General features: G+C 41.9%; 1 protein-coding gene across 1 annotated transcript in view; it reads left to right on the top strand.

The window, feature by feature from the left end:
- The window catches only part of LOC129824375 (solute carrier family 26 member 6-like), a 36,268-nt gene extending 28,469 nt beyond the window's left edge, over positions 1 to 7,799 (top strand). Inside the window, exons 16-19 of the mRNA XM_055883963.1 lie at positions 3,014 to 3,220; positions 3,629 to 3,683; positions 7,364 to 7,512; positions 7,638 to 7,799. Coding sequence (XP_055739938.1) covers positions 3,014 to 3,220; positions 3,629 to 3,683; positions 7,364 to 7,512; positions 7,638 to 7,664 — 438 coding nt within the window. The 3' untranslated portion in view covers positions 7,665 to 7,799. The remainder of the gene's footprint in view (positions 1 to 3,013; positions 3,221 to 3,628; positions 3,684 to 7,363; positions 7,513 to 7,637) is intronic.
- The last annotated feature ends 7,549 nt before the right edge of the window (positions 7,800 to 15,348 follow it).

The following is a 15,348-nucleotide window of genomic DNA, read 5'->3' as shown; positions in this document are numbered from 1 at the left end:
CAATGTTACACTTCTGAGGGCCTTTCTTGAGATAAAAGCACCACAATTGGCACAGAGGTAGATTAATGTACCCTGGAAAGATTTAGAGATTGAGACATGATATATAAAAGAAACGGAGCTAGATTTATGAACACTAAAAAGGTCAGGAGTTTATTTTGATTAGGAACCACTAGTAAATTAGCTGGTTAGTGTCAGGGCTTTTGATGCTGTACTCATGTCTTTCTATTCTGTGTATGGCTCCACTAACCCTGTCATTCTTTTTTGAATGATGATTTTAGAGGTCCATGAGGGTGCCTGAAATAAACCTTTACCTGATGCTGTCTCAAATCAACAGTTACCAGCTAAATCCATGTCAGACTAAACTCTGTTATAGACTTGAATTTCTTCCAATTGCAGTCCATTATAATCAGCTGGAATTAGAAAAACTGGTTGAAATTAAAATATGCTTGACAGGCACATATCTGACTCAAACATAATCTGGGATAATAGTTCACACCAATTGTGAACTATTCCACCTCATTGGCTGGGATATTTTCTAAAGTAGCTTGAGTGGCCATTTGTTAAATACCTCATGTGGTAGGACGTGAACCCCGGTCTCCCGCTCCGAGACCAAACGTCTTAACCAGTAATCCAAAATATGAATCTGTGTTTGGCCGAAGTTGGTGATATGAGTGTGTTTTAACTCACCTCCACTGCATTCATCTCAGAAAATGTATTTATTCTACAATTTGGCCTACTGTAATATACTGTGTTACTGATACAGTTTTTGATTTTCAGGGGATCCAGGGCAAGAAGTGTAGGCCAAAAATACATCAAAGAAGTATAGGCAATAACTTTTTGTAGATTAAAGGTTAGTAAAGTAGTGCTACAGTCTGCAACCTTTTAGTAAAATGTCTGTCACGATCCAAGGGCCAGATCTATGATGGGTCTATATCTAAATCTTTACAGGATACATGCATCTTCCTCTGTGCCAAATTTGGTGTGTTTATCTAACATTGTATTACTGACAGTGGCCTTTTTGTAAGATGACCGCCACAGCCCCCAGGGTCCAATCAATCAATCAAATGTATGTATAGAGCCCTTACATCAGCTGATGTCACAAAGTGCTGTACAGAAACCCAGCTTAAAACCCAGCAAGCAATGCAGGTGTAGAAGCACAGTGTTTAAGGAAAAACTCCCTAGAAATTCCGGAACCTAGGAAGAAACCTAGAGAGGAACCAGGCTATGAGGGGTGGCCAGTGGTCTTCTGGCTGTGCCGGGTGGAGATTATAACAAAACATGGCCAAGATGTTCAAATGTTCATAGATGACCAGCAGGGTCAAATAATAATAATCACAGAGGGTGCAACATGTCAGCACCTAAATGTCAGTTGGCTTTTCATAGCCGACCATTCAGAGTATCTCTTCCGCTCTTGCTGTCTCTAGAGTTGAAAACAGCAGGTCTGGGACAAGGTAGCACGTCCGGTGAACAGGCCAGGGTTCCATAGTCGCAGGCAGAACTGTTGAAACTGGAACAGCAGCACCACCAGGTGGACTGGGGACAGCAAGGAGTCATCAGGCCAGGTAGTCCTAAGGCATGGTCCTTGGGCTCAGGTCCTCCGAGAGAAAGAAAGAAAGAAATAAAGAAAGAAAAAGAGAGAACTTTAGAGACTATACTTAAATTCACACAGGACACCAGATAAGACAGGATAAATACTCCAGATATAACAGACTGACCCTTGCCCCCGACACAAACTTTTGCAGCATAAATAGTGGAGGCTGAGACAGGAAGGGTAGAGAGACACTGTCGATACCCCCGGACAGGGCCAAACAAACAGGATATAACTCCACCCACTTTGCCAAAGAACAACTCTACACCACCTGAGGGATATCTTCAACCACCAACTTACTATCCTGAGACAAGACCGAGGATAGCCCATGAAGATCTCCCCCACGGAACGAACCCAAGAGGGGGGCGCCAACCAGGACAAGAAGATCACGTCTGTGACTCAACCCACTCAAGTGACGCACCCCTCCTAGGGATTGTATGTAAGAGCACCACTATGCCAGTGACTCTGTAATAGGGTTTGAGGCAGAGAATCTCAGTGGAGAGAGGGAAACCGGCCAAGCAGAGACAGCAAGGACGGTTCGTTGCTACAGTGCCTTTCCGTTCACCTTCACACTCCTGGGGCAAACTACACTAAATCATAAGACCTACTGAAGAAATTAGTCTTAAATAAAGACTAAAAGGTCGAGACCGAGTCTGCTTCTCTCACGTGGATAGGCAGACACTTCCATAAAAATGCCCTGCCTCCAGCTGTTCGCTTAGAAATTCTCGGGACAGTTAGGAGGCCTGCGTCTTGTGACCGTAGCGTATGTGTAGGTATGTACAGCAGGACCAAATCGTAAAGGTAGGTAGGAGCAAGCCCATTTATTGCTTTGTAGGTTAGCAGTAAAACCTTGAAATCAGCCCTAGTCTTAACATGAAGCCAGTGTATAGATGCTTGCACTGGGGTAAAATGATAAAATTTTTAGGTTCTAGTCTAGATTCTTGCTGCCGTTTTAAGCACTAACTGATGTTTATTTAGTGCTTTATCTGGGTAGCCGGAAAGTGGAGCATTGCAGTAGTCTAACCTATAAGTGACAAATGCATGGATTCATTTTCCTGCATCAATTTTGGACTGAAAGTTTCAGATTTTTGCAATGTTACGTAGTCCAAATCTGTGGTGGCTCCATATCTAAATGTTTTCATGCTAGATAAATCTGTGTGTTTTTCTCAAAATAGACCTTCTGAATAGTAAAATAGTGTTATCGTATACGGCTATTTAAAAAAATTGCTGCCACGTTCCCCCATGGGCCAAATCTAGGGTGGCTCCATATCGACATTTTTCAGTTTACATAAATCTACCGCTGTGCTAAATTTAGTGCTTCAGTACAACATCCAGGTGCACCTAGGCTAGCCCATAATGCTTTTGAAATGTGTCTTTTATCAGAGCAGAGTAAAGATTGAAACTCTGTCTCTCTGTCAATCTAAGGTGAACTGGGCCTTTGAGCAGCAAGGTAACGGGTTCGACCAGGACTCTAAAACTGGTATTCATGGCGATGATCACATAACACAGACGTCCAGTGCCGGAGAAGAAGGAGAGATGGGGAGGACCTCCGTCAACAACACACACACCATCATCCTGGACCTATCCACAACCAACTTTGCTGACACGGCCACTGTGAAGACGCTGAAAAACGTAAGAGTGTCTGTTTTTGAACAATGGTGATGAAGGAGTGGGGTATGAGTGCAAAGGGGATAGAGAGGAGACAAGGAAAGTGAGAGGGAGAGAGAGAGAAAGAGAGGTTAGGTTAACAGATGTTTTCAGAAATGTGTTATTATTAGTTTAGTCTCTTATGTAACATTGTTTGCAGTCATCCTGTGTGGCCTTGTGCTCAAAACAAACAAAGGTCTTGTGTTATGTGAGTTGGCAGGCCTAAATTATATTTGTATGTACCCTATGTACATAAAAGAGGCACAGATAGAAAGAGGAGGTGGGATGGAAGAGAAAAACAAGATAAATCAAACTGTTTAACAAAAACGGTCCCTGAGAGAAAAATTGACTTATTTTCTGACCTTCTCTGTCTCTCACTTTCTTTTTTTGCAGATAATCCTAAACTACAGAAAGATCGACATTGACATTTATTTAACTGGGTGCCAAGGTGAGTATGTGTCAGTGGAGGCTACTCAGAGGAGGAAGGGGAGGACCATCCTCTTCAGTGAAGTTCTGAGAAAGAAAATAGTCAAACATATAACATAAACTATACTAAATATATTCACGTCACCAAATCATTTAATAAACCACAATGTTTTGTAATGAAGGTCTACAGTATATTCAACAGCACTCTGTAGCGTAGTTTCCGTCCTCCTCTGAGTACAGTGACTTCAATACTAAACCTAGGAGGCATGTGGTTCTCACCCCTTTCCATAGACTTACACAGTATTTATGACAACTTCCGGAGGACATCCTCCAACCTATCAGAGTTCTTGCAGTATGAACTGACATGTTGTCCAGAGAATGAACGTAGTACTGAAAGCATAAGCTACAGCTAGCTAGCAGTGCATAAAATGTGGTGAGTAGTTGACTCGAAGAGTGAGAAAGACAATAGTTGTACAGTTTTGAACAAATTAATTAATTAAGATGTGAAGGAGAAGCGAGAAAGAGAGATATTTAGACTTTACATTTTTTACTTTCACTTTCACTTATTTAGCTAGCGAATGCAGCTAGCTAGTTTAGCCTAGTCAAACACCCGGCTCAAACTCAAACAGAGAGGGGTGCTATGTTAGGGGGAATCCAAGACGGCATAGCAGTCAGGCAGCTTTGTCTTCGTCTTGTTGTGTCCCGTGTATATATATATATATTTTTTTTTTTCTTCGCATATATATATATTTTTAACCTCAGTTTCAACATACTCTCCTGCAACTCCCTCACCCAATGTGGTATGTATCTGCTATTTTCTTTACTTTAGAACCGGAACCCACAACAGAAGCTATCCAGCTAACGTGCTACTAGCTAGTAGTCAGCTAGCCACTGCTAGCGGTCATCAGCTAACCTTTAACCCAGACAACTCCTGCCAGTCTGCACAGCGCGCTTCAACCCAGAGCATATTGGACTTCTTCTTCATATTTCCGGATTTCTACCGCAAGCTCTGAACCTTTTCACCTGGATCATCGCAGCTAGCTAGCTGAAATCCGAGTGGCTACTCCTGGCTAATGTCTCTGTCCCGAAGCAAGCACCAATTGGCCTGGAGCTAGCCTATTCTAGTCCCATCTCCCATGCTAGCTGAAGAGGTCCATCAGCCAATCCTTGGTCTACATTGCCTATTTTGCCAATTGGCCTGGACCCCTTTTACTGCGGATACGGAGCCCCGCCGATTCATCACGACTGGACTACCAATGTAATCCGCCAGAGTTTTTTTTTCAAATCTGCTAGCCTGCTAGCTGTCTAGAGCATGTCGGACTGTTAGATGAAGAGGTCCATCAGCCAATTTCTTGGGCTACTATACCAATTTAGCCAATTAACTGCTTTAGCACACTGCCAACCCGGATGTCCTAGCCGTGTCTGAATCCCGGCTTAGGAAGGCTACCAAAAACCCTGAAATTTCCATCCCTAACTCTAACATTTTCCAACAAGATATAACTGCCAAAGGGGGCGGAGTTGCAAACTACTGCAGAGATAGCCTGCAGAGTTCTGTCTTACTATCCAGGTCTGTACCCAAACAATTTGAGCTTGTACAGTTAAAAATCCATCTTCCCAGAAACAAGTCGCTCTACATTGTTGCTTGCCATAGACCACCTTCTGCCCCCAGCTGTGCCCTGGACACCATATGTGAATTGATTGCCTCTCATCTATCTTCAGAGCTCGTGCTGTTAGGTGACCTAAACTGTGACATGCTTACCACCCCGGCCATTCTACAATCTAAGCTTGATGTCCTCAATCCCACACAAATTATCAATGAACCTACCAGGCACAACCCCAAATTCGTAAACATGGGCACCCTCATAGATATCATCCTAACCAACCTGCCTTCCAAATACACCTCCCCTGTCTTCGACCAGGATCTCAGTGATCGCCAGTGTTCATAATGGTCAAACGACCATGTCAAGCACCCCCTAAAACACCTCAGCGAGCAGGCCTTTCTAATCGACCTGGCCCGGGTATCCTGGAAGGATATTGACATCCCGTCAGTAGAGGATGCCTGGTTATTCTTTAAAAGTGCCTTCCTCACTCTTCCATATCATCTGAGATCCCCAAAGATTGGAAAGCTGACGCGGTCATCCCCCTCTTCCAAGGGGGAGACACTCTAGACCCAAACTGTTACAGACTTATATTTATCCTACCCTGCCTTTCTAAGGTCTTCGAAAGCCAACTTAACAAACAGATCACCGACCATTTAGAATCCCACCGTACCTTCCCCGCTATGCAATCTGGTTTCAGAGCTGGTCATGGGTGCACCTCAGCCACGCTCAAGGTCCTAAACAATATCATAACCGTCATCGATTAAAGACAATACTGTGCAGCCATATTATTTGACCTGTCCGAGGCTTTCAACTCTGTCATTCACCACATTCTTATCGGCAGACTCAACAGCCTTCGTTTCTCAAACGACTGCCTCGCCTGGTTCACCAAGTACTTCTCAGACAGAGTTCAGTGTGTCAAATTGGAGGGCCTGTTGTCCGGACCTCTGACAATCTCTATGGGGGTGCCACAAGGTTCAATCCTCGGGACGACTCTTTTCTTTGTATACAACAATGATGTCGCTCTTGCTGCTGGTGAGTCTCTGATCCACCTCTACGCAGACGACACCATTTTGCATCTGGCCCTTCTTTGGACACTGTTTTAACTAACCTCCAGAAGAGCTTCAATGCCCTACAACTCTCCATTTGTGGCCTCCAACTGCTCTTAAATGCAAGTTAAACTAAATGCATGCTCTTCAACCGACCGATCGCTCCCCACACCTACCCGCCCGTCCAGCATCACTACTCTGGACGGTTCTGAATTAGAATATGTGGACAACTACAAATACCTAGGTGTCTGGTTAGACTGTAAACTCGACTTCCAGACTCACATTAATATGGTGACAACAATGTAGGCTGTGTGTAGAGATTAGTGGTTATTATATTAAGGTTTGGCTTGGAAAGATTTTATCTCCTGGTTTTAGACAGCTGATGTGTTGTTACTGAAGTCCACATGCGAAGGGAAAGGTGAGAGGAGCAAAGCGCGTAGATGCGAACAGAGAAACATTTATTTTATTTTACCAGATAAGTTGACTGAGAACACATTCTCATTTACAGCAACGACCTGGGGAATAGTTAAAGAGAAGAGGAGGGAGGATGAATGAGCCAATTGTAAACATACCTGAATTTCTGCAATTAAAACTATAATTTGAAATGTTGGACTAATGATTACGCTCCAGATCAGCTAGATGCTGGCAAGAGTGTGTAAGGCGGTATTGAATGTGTCAATGTCTGTTACCTTGATTACTAAAATTTCTCTCAACCTGTGCACCTACGTTGTAAAAGTTCATTCATATGCTAGGTTGTATCAACCCCATGATGGGTATAGGAAACATTTGAGTATCATGTAGTAGCCTAAAACTATCAATGTTACGTTTTGCTGGGTGAATAGAATATGAATGACAGTCATCCAATATGCTGTAATAGAAACACTGTTATGCCATGCTCATAAAAAAATAATCGCCATCCCTCTTCTTAAATGGCACCGACCGCCACTGGTATGTGTGGTAATTCTGGCTCGTCACTCTGGCCTTAGCTTGTGTTGTCTGTGTGTGTCTTTGTGGTTCACGTGTGTATTGTCTAACCTGGTTTGTCTTTCCTCCAGTCTGTGTGGTGGAGCAGTTATCGAGTGCAGGCTTCTTCTCTGAGTCCATCCCTAAGAGCTGTGTGTTCACTACGATCCACGACGCGGTGCTACACAGCCTCCGACTGCATGGGGCCTCAGACGTACCCATCATCTACGAGTATGCTCTGGTGAGTGGAGAGGACTTTATGAGCTACTTTCTTGTTATTATTTCTTAGGAATGGATTCATTCATATAGTCACAGAATCATATCTTATGTTCCTTCTGACACTTCTGATATCTCCTCTTCTATTAGGACTTGACCTGCACTACCAAGATGTAACCAACAGAGGTCACTTTGTTCCTCTTCCACTCCACCTTCCTCCTTCTCCTCCTCTTGTCACTCCGCCTTCTGCTGCCTGGCTTCCCATTGGTTCCCCTCACCTCTTCCCTCTCTGGTGAAAGAGAATGCACCACCACTGTGTGGGTGGGTGGGTGGGTGGGTGGGTGGCCGGCCGGCCGGCCGGACCAAGGCAGTTCCCCCTTCATGTAATGTTTAATAACTGAACACAAAATTCTTCCCCGAAATAAAACTATAATACTCCCCTAATTATTTGTCAGCCACCTGAGATGTGTAGTCTAGTCAGCAGTTCTCTTCACTTCCCTCATCCCCATCTCCCTCATCCCATTTAATCCATTCCTCCTGGGGCCAGTGTGACCCAGACAGTAGTATGTCCTGTACCTCACTGGCCTTCTCCCATATATATGTACATGTATACACACACAGTACCAGTCACAAGTTTGGACACACCTACTCATTCAAGGCTTTTTCTTAATTTTTACTATTTTCTACATTGTAGAATAATAGTTAAGACATCAAAACTATGAAATAACATATAGGGAATCATGTAGTAACCAAAAAAGTGTTAAACAAATCAAAATATATTTTCAATTTGAATTTCTTCAAAGTAGCCACCCTTTGCCTTGATGGCACACTCTTGGCATTCTCTCAACCAGCTTCATGAGGTAGTCACCTGGAATGCATTTCAATTAACAGTTGTGCCTTGTTAAAAGTTAATTTGTGTAATTTATTTCATTCTTCATACATTTGATCCAATCAGTTGTGTTGTAAGAAATAAAGAAAAACCCTTATGTAAATCATCCTAAGACAGAAACATGGTAGTTCAATATCCACTGAATGAGTATGACTAGCAGCTACTCAGTCTGTTATCCAAAGTTGTTTCTATCATACCACTGACAACTTTCGCATTTTAGTTCATTAGCAACTACTTACTACATGTTAGCTACTTTGAAACAACGTAGCATCCTTCCCCTAACCCCTAGCCTAGCTAACGTAAGCCACAACAAATTGGAATTTGTAACATATCATACTAAATGACGGGAGACAGATTTACATTTTGTACCACTGAGTCCAGGTTGGCATCACATAGCTTTGAGCCACATCTAAACATCATCATGTATTTCAATGCCAAAGGGAGTATAGTTCTCCCCTAGTTTGAACACTGTTATAGAGCTAATCTCTTTGTATCTTTCTGTATTTTTCTAAAGAGGATGTGAAGAATTCATGTTAATGTGCATTTTGAACATTTTACTAAATTGTTCATGACATGTCATGAAGTTAATCTACTTTGAATACATTGAATACGACTTGAAAAATTCTAGCATTGATCGAACACACTCCAATATCTTAAAGTAAAAATTCTTGTTTCTGAGTACATGGCTAAATAAACGTCAGTAAAATGAGCAGATCTATTGTGTGATTTATTGTGCGTATCTGTTTCATATTCAGCACTTGTATGATTGAATACACTTCTGAAGCATGGCTGCACTCTTTATTCTCTCTCCCAAAAAATCCTACAAGTTTCATCATTAGTTACACATTGCAAACTAGGTGAAACATCTGTTGTTGTGTCCTTGAGCAAGGCTCTTTACCCAAAATGCTCCTGCAGTTGCTCTGGATATGAGTGTCTTTTAAATGACTAAAATGTAATGTTTTATCCTGGTCCCAGATCATATCTCTATGTGCTTTAAACATCTCTCCTGACTAATCATGACATGTAGTTGGTTCAAGACCATACCGATCTGAGACCAGGCTATGAATGTGTGACTCTCTGATAGTAACCGTCAGTGATTGAGCTTTGAGAGTATCTGCAAATACATATATTTGTTTAAGTGATAATACCCTCAAAGCTGGATTTTGGAGGATATATTTGCACGGGTGTCAGGGGCCAGTCAACCGTGCCAATATATCCTCCAAACACCGGCTTCGAGGTCATTATCATTTTTATACAACGGGTGACCAACATATTCAAATAATGATTGAGATATTTTCATACATTTATTAATTCTATTTCATCCTTACACAAAATATAGTCCTGACACAAATCTAGAGTTTTACCCAAGCCAAATGGTTGATCGTTCTGTCGGTTCGGTTGCCAGAGATGCAACCTAGTCGTTCAGTCTTTTGGTTCTGTATCTATGGACGCGACCCAGTCGTTTGTTCTAAATGTTCCATTGTCATACTAGCTGGCAACATTCTTATCCCTTGCCTGCTAGCTAGAAAACTACGGCTAACTTAGTCACGTCAAAAAGTGCAGCCAGAATAACAGCAAAGTAGCCACACCTGCATATGTTTAAACTGTTTTCTAGTTACATTTAATTGGATACATCTATAACAATGAGCTAAGGAGGTGCGATTTCGCCTGGCATAGAAAATGTGCTCACTCGTCAGGACCCTGTTGTTCAGAGGTGCAAGCCAACAACACAGTTAACACAATCACTTCAAACTGAAGCTGGAAAGACTGCAAACTATCTGCACTTTTTTTCAATGTACATTTTTGAATATATCCATAAAAATGATGCCAGTTGATTCATGACTTCTACTGGCTGAGAAACGCTGCCTGTCTGTCTTTCTCGTCTTGACACGTTCATCACTATGGGACAGCTGGTGATTGAATTTGAATATTGAACAATGTTGCAAATGCCGGACAGACCGTAAGGTTTATACAAATCTCTGCTGTTGAAACTAAATGTTAGTCTCAAAGAAATGTGAGATAATGTCTAGATGATTTTAATTGTGGAGATCAAGTTCTTAAAGTGCCTGGCTGGGCTGATGAGAGTGTATTGCACAGTCAGACAGAACAGAGTAAATAGCCTTATTAACGTCTTAGATTTAGCCTATGGTAACTTGTGGAATAGACACCGGCTGGAATGTGGTTTTAACCAATCAGCATTCAGGATTAGACCCACCCGTTGTATAAATACATAATATTGTCTATTTAAATAAAGAGACTAAAGAATAAAGTGTTTCCATCTTGTATTTTATTGCTTCTCTCTTGGCTTGGCGCTAAGACACATTTCTCTCTCCCTCCTAGTTAGTTACACTGGAAGTGGTGGTGCTTTGTTTTTTTGATTTTACAGAGGGAAGTTTCTTTACAGTTTGAAAGGTGAGGGAGGACAGAAAATGGCAGTTGGGTGACAGGTTGAGCTCAGAGTCAAAGGGGAACACAAACACAGAAAACACAGAGAACAGTACATCTCTTCCTAAGTCGCATGCACACACTCACGCAGACACAAGCTCACACACGTGCTCACACACGTAAACGCTGACATCTACAGTACAGTAGACAGATGTGTTTATCAGCTTGGGATCAGTAACATTAATTCAATACCATTAGCAGGGACTGTTGGGTTAATACAAATACTGGGTCAGCAGCTCTGAACAGCCCCACAAAATCACTTACACAGGAAGGAATGACAAACACGCACACACAGGAGAGAGGAGAAAGGGAGAGACACAGTGGTAAGAGATGAGATATGGGGGCAAGATATTGCAAATGTGTTTGACATCACAATCACAAAATGAGACAGGACCAGACAGCACTGAAGCCCAGATCAAAGGAGGGAAAGAGAGAAAATGAAGGATTGTGTGGCTACTGGATTGCAATTGTGAGTTTTCGCGTCATTTATAACAAATTTTGTACATAAAGTTTCTTCCACATTCTCTTGACCGAAAAGATCTTCTAGATATCAGGACAGCAATTACTCACCCCATACTGGAAGATTTTTTCTTTAACGAGTCGGATGCGAAGGATTTACTCCAGACACCTGACAAGGCCCTCATCCCCATCATTCAAGGGAGAAAGACATGGAGATATCGGGGATGTAGGTCTGGGTGCCTTGTAAGGATCCGACGGTGACTGGGTAATCAGCCTTTACCATCGGTCATATTAGCCAACGTAAAATCATTGGATAATAAAATAGATGACCTACGAGCATGTATATCCTACCAACGGGACATTAATAACTGTAATATCTTATGTTTCACTGAGTCGTGGCTGGACAACTGTCACGGATCCCTCCGGAACTGCCATTACACACATCTGGCCCCTATTCCCATTGGTTAGTAATTGTATAAGTGTTCCCTTTGTTAACCATTGTCCTGTCGATTATTGTTACAACGTCCATTGGTCGTGTGAGTATCTGTGCCTTGTTGTTTTGGTTTTCGTGCCGATGTGGAAAACGCAAATGAGTACGGGTCTCGTCCCGTGTGATAATCATTGTGCGCTAGTGTTATTTATTTGAGGTACTCCTTGCACTTGTGTTTGGGTTTCTACCCTGTGTTCTGTATACGTATTTCTTTGGTCTTTGTCCCTGTGCCTTTACATGGCACGCTGTAAATAAAAAGCCTTTATTACTCATTCTTGCACCTGTCTCCCGATCCTTCATAACAACGATGACATGAATAACATACAGCTGGCGGGTTTTACTCTTTTTCAGCGGGATAGAAGAGCCGCCTCTGGTAGGACAAGGGATGGCGGGCTATGTGTATTTGTAAACAACAGCTGTTGCAAGAAATATAAGGAAGTGTCAAGGTTTTGCTCGCCTGAGTTAGAGTATCTCATGATAAGCTGTAGACAACACTATTTAACAAGAGAGTTTTCATCTAAATTCTTTGTAGCTGTCTATTTACCACCACAAACCGATGCTGGCACAAGACCACACTCAATGAACTGTATACGGCCACAAGCAAACAAGAAGACACTCATCCAGAGTCAGCGCTCCTAGTGGCCGGGGACTTGATGCAGGGAAACTTAAATCCATTTTATCTAATTTCTCCCAGCCTGTTAAATGTGCAACCAGAGGGAAAGAAACTCTAGACCGCCTTTACTCCACACACAGAGACACATACAAAGCTCTCCCTCCCCCTCCATTTGGGAAATCTGACCACAATTCTGTCCTCCTGATTCCTGCTTACAAGAAAAAACTAAAGCAAGAAGCACCAGTTACTCGGTCCAAAAAAAAAGTGGTCAGATGAAGCATATGCTAAGCTACAGAACGTTTTTGCAGAGAGTGGAATATGTTCCGGTATTCTTCTGATGGCGTTGAGGAGTACACCACATCAGTCACTGGCTTCATCAATAAGTGCATCGATGACATCGTCCCCACAGTGACTGTACGTACATACCACAACCAGGGTAGAGCTGCCGCTTTCAAGGAGCGGGACTCTAACCCGGAAGCTTATAAGAAATCTCGCTATGCCCTACGACGAACCATCAAACAGGCAAAGCATCAATACCGGACTAAGATTGAATCGTACTACACCGGCTCCAACGCTAGTCAGATGTGGCAGGGCTTGCAAACTATTACAGACTACAAAGGGAAGCACAGCCAAGAGCTTCCCAGTGACACAAGCCTACCAGACAAGCTAAATTACTTCTATGCTCACTCCGAGGCAAGGAACACTGAAACATGCATGAGAGCATCAGCTGTTCAGGATGAATTTGTGATCACGCTCTCCATAGCCGATGTAACACCTTTAAACAGGTCAACATTCACAAGGCCACAGGGCCAGACGGATTACAAGGACATGTACTCCGAGCATGTCCTGACCAACTGGCAAGTGCCTTCGCTGACATTTCCAACCTCAAATCAAGTTTATTTTATATAGCCCTTCGTACATCAGCTAATATCTCGAAGTGCTGTACAGAAACCCAGCCTAAAACCCCAAACAGCAAGCAAATCGTGCCCATTTCAAACGGCCTCCTACTCAAATCTTGCTCGTACAATATGAATATTATTATTATTTTTGGATAGAAAACACTTTCTAGTTTCTAAAAGAGTTGGAATTATTTCTCTGAGTGAAACAGAAGTCCTTCTGCAGCACTTTTCCTGACCAGGAAGTAAAATGTCAGAAATCGATGCTCTTTTCAATTTGATGCCTATACATGGTCTTAAGACAAGTAATTAGTTATATGACGTTGGTCTCTGTAATTGTTCTGGCTGCGTCGGCACTATTTCAGATTGCAGCTGCAATGTAGAACTGTGATTTATACCTGAAAAATGCACATTTAAAAAAAAAAAAACTATGCTATACCATAAATATGTTATCAGACTGTCATCTTATGAAGTTGTTTCTTGGTTAGTGGCTATATATATTTTTATTTAGTCGAATTAGTGATAGCTACTGACGCAGGAAAAAACTGTTGGAGTAAAAAAATTGTGTCTTTTGCTAACGTGTTTAGCTAATAGATTTACATATTGTGTCTTCCCTGTAAAACATTATAAAAATCTGAAATGGTGGCTTTATTCACAGGATCTGTATCTTTCATTAGGTGTCTTGGACTTGTGATTTAATGATATTTAGATGCTACTATTTAATTGTGACGCTATGCTAGCGATGCTAATCAGTGTGGGGGGGGTGGGGGGTGCTCCCGGACCCGGGGTAGGTGCTCGGTAGAGGTTAACACTTAGGAGTCTGCTGACACTCTATACGCCTTCCTATTGGTGTAAAGAGGATGTCAGAGAAGAAATTTTTCTGCTCATCTTGTTCTGTGGTGGAAAAAAACCTATTTCTTTGTCCTGACCGTCCACTTCCGGTACTCTGGAGGAAGTGGGATGGACTTCTGTTTTGCCTTGGTAACGAACGGCTAACGTCTCCGGCTCGAATTGTTTTTGCTACATGTGACCATATCATCGTAATGTATGTTTTTTCAATATAGTTTAATCAGATTATTGAAACTTTATTCGGGAGTTTTGCCGTGTTCCGTCCTCTGACTGTGTTTACGTTGGAGAAATGTATGCCACTACGCTAGTGCCAATGCTAATTGAAGAGGGACATTTGCCATTCTGAATCGAAACAACGACTCATCTGGACAGAGGACACGTTCTTCAACATTCTGATGAAAGATCAGCAAAAGTAAGACCCATTTTATGATGTTATTTCATATATCTGTCGTGCATGTGAATTGGCCGTGGGCGCCCAATTATTTCTGTCTATTGTAGCTACACTAATATAGCGATACATTTTGTTTGCGCTGTAAAACATTTAATAAATCGGAAATATTGTTTGGAATCACAAGATGCCTGTCTTTCAATTGCTGCAGACTATGTATTTTTCAGAAATGTTTTATGATGAGTAATTAGCTATTTAACGTTGGTGTCTGTAGATATTATGGCTGCTTTTGGTGCAATTTCGGATTGTAGCTGAAATGTAAACTATGGTTTATACATGAAATATGCAAATTTTTCGAACAAAACATATGCTATACAATAAATATGTTATCAGACTGTCATCTGATGAATTTGTTTCTTGGTTAGTGGCTATTTATATCTTTATTTGGTCGAATTTGTGATAGCACCTGATGGAGTAAGAAACTGATGGAGTTAGAAAAAGTTGTGTCTTTTGCTAACGTGGTTAGCTAATAGATTTACATATTTTGTCTTCCCTGTAAAACATTTAAAAAATCGGACATGTTGGCTTGATTCACAAGATGTGCACCTTTCATCTGGTGTCTTGGACTTGTTAATGTGTGAAGGTTAAATATAAAAAAAAAAATACATTTTGAATTTCGCGCCGTGCACTTTGAGCTGGATGTTGTCATAAGTGTACCGGTGTCGGGCTGCCCCCGTAAAAGGTTAAAAGATCCCAGCTTTTTGAGAAAGTACCTTTTCTGTTGATTATTTTTGTAGATGAGGTCTGTACATTTGCTCCAGTGAAGCTTATT

Source organism: Salvelinus fontinalis, chromosome 26 (genome assembly GCF_029448725.1).
Source record: "Salvelinus fontinalis isolate EN_2023a chromosome 26, ASM2944872v1, whole genome shotgun sequence".
NCBI classification, from domain to species: Eukaryota; Metazoa; Chordata; class Actinopteri; order Salmoniformes; family Salmonidae; genus Salvelinus; species Salvelinus fontinalis.
This window is presented reverse-complemented; position numbering and strand designations above follow the sequence as displayed.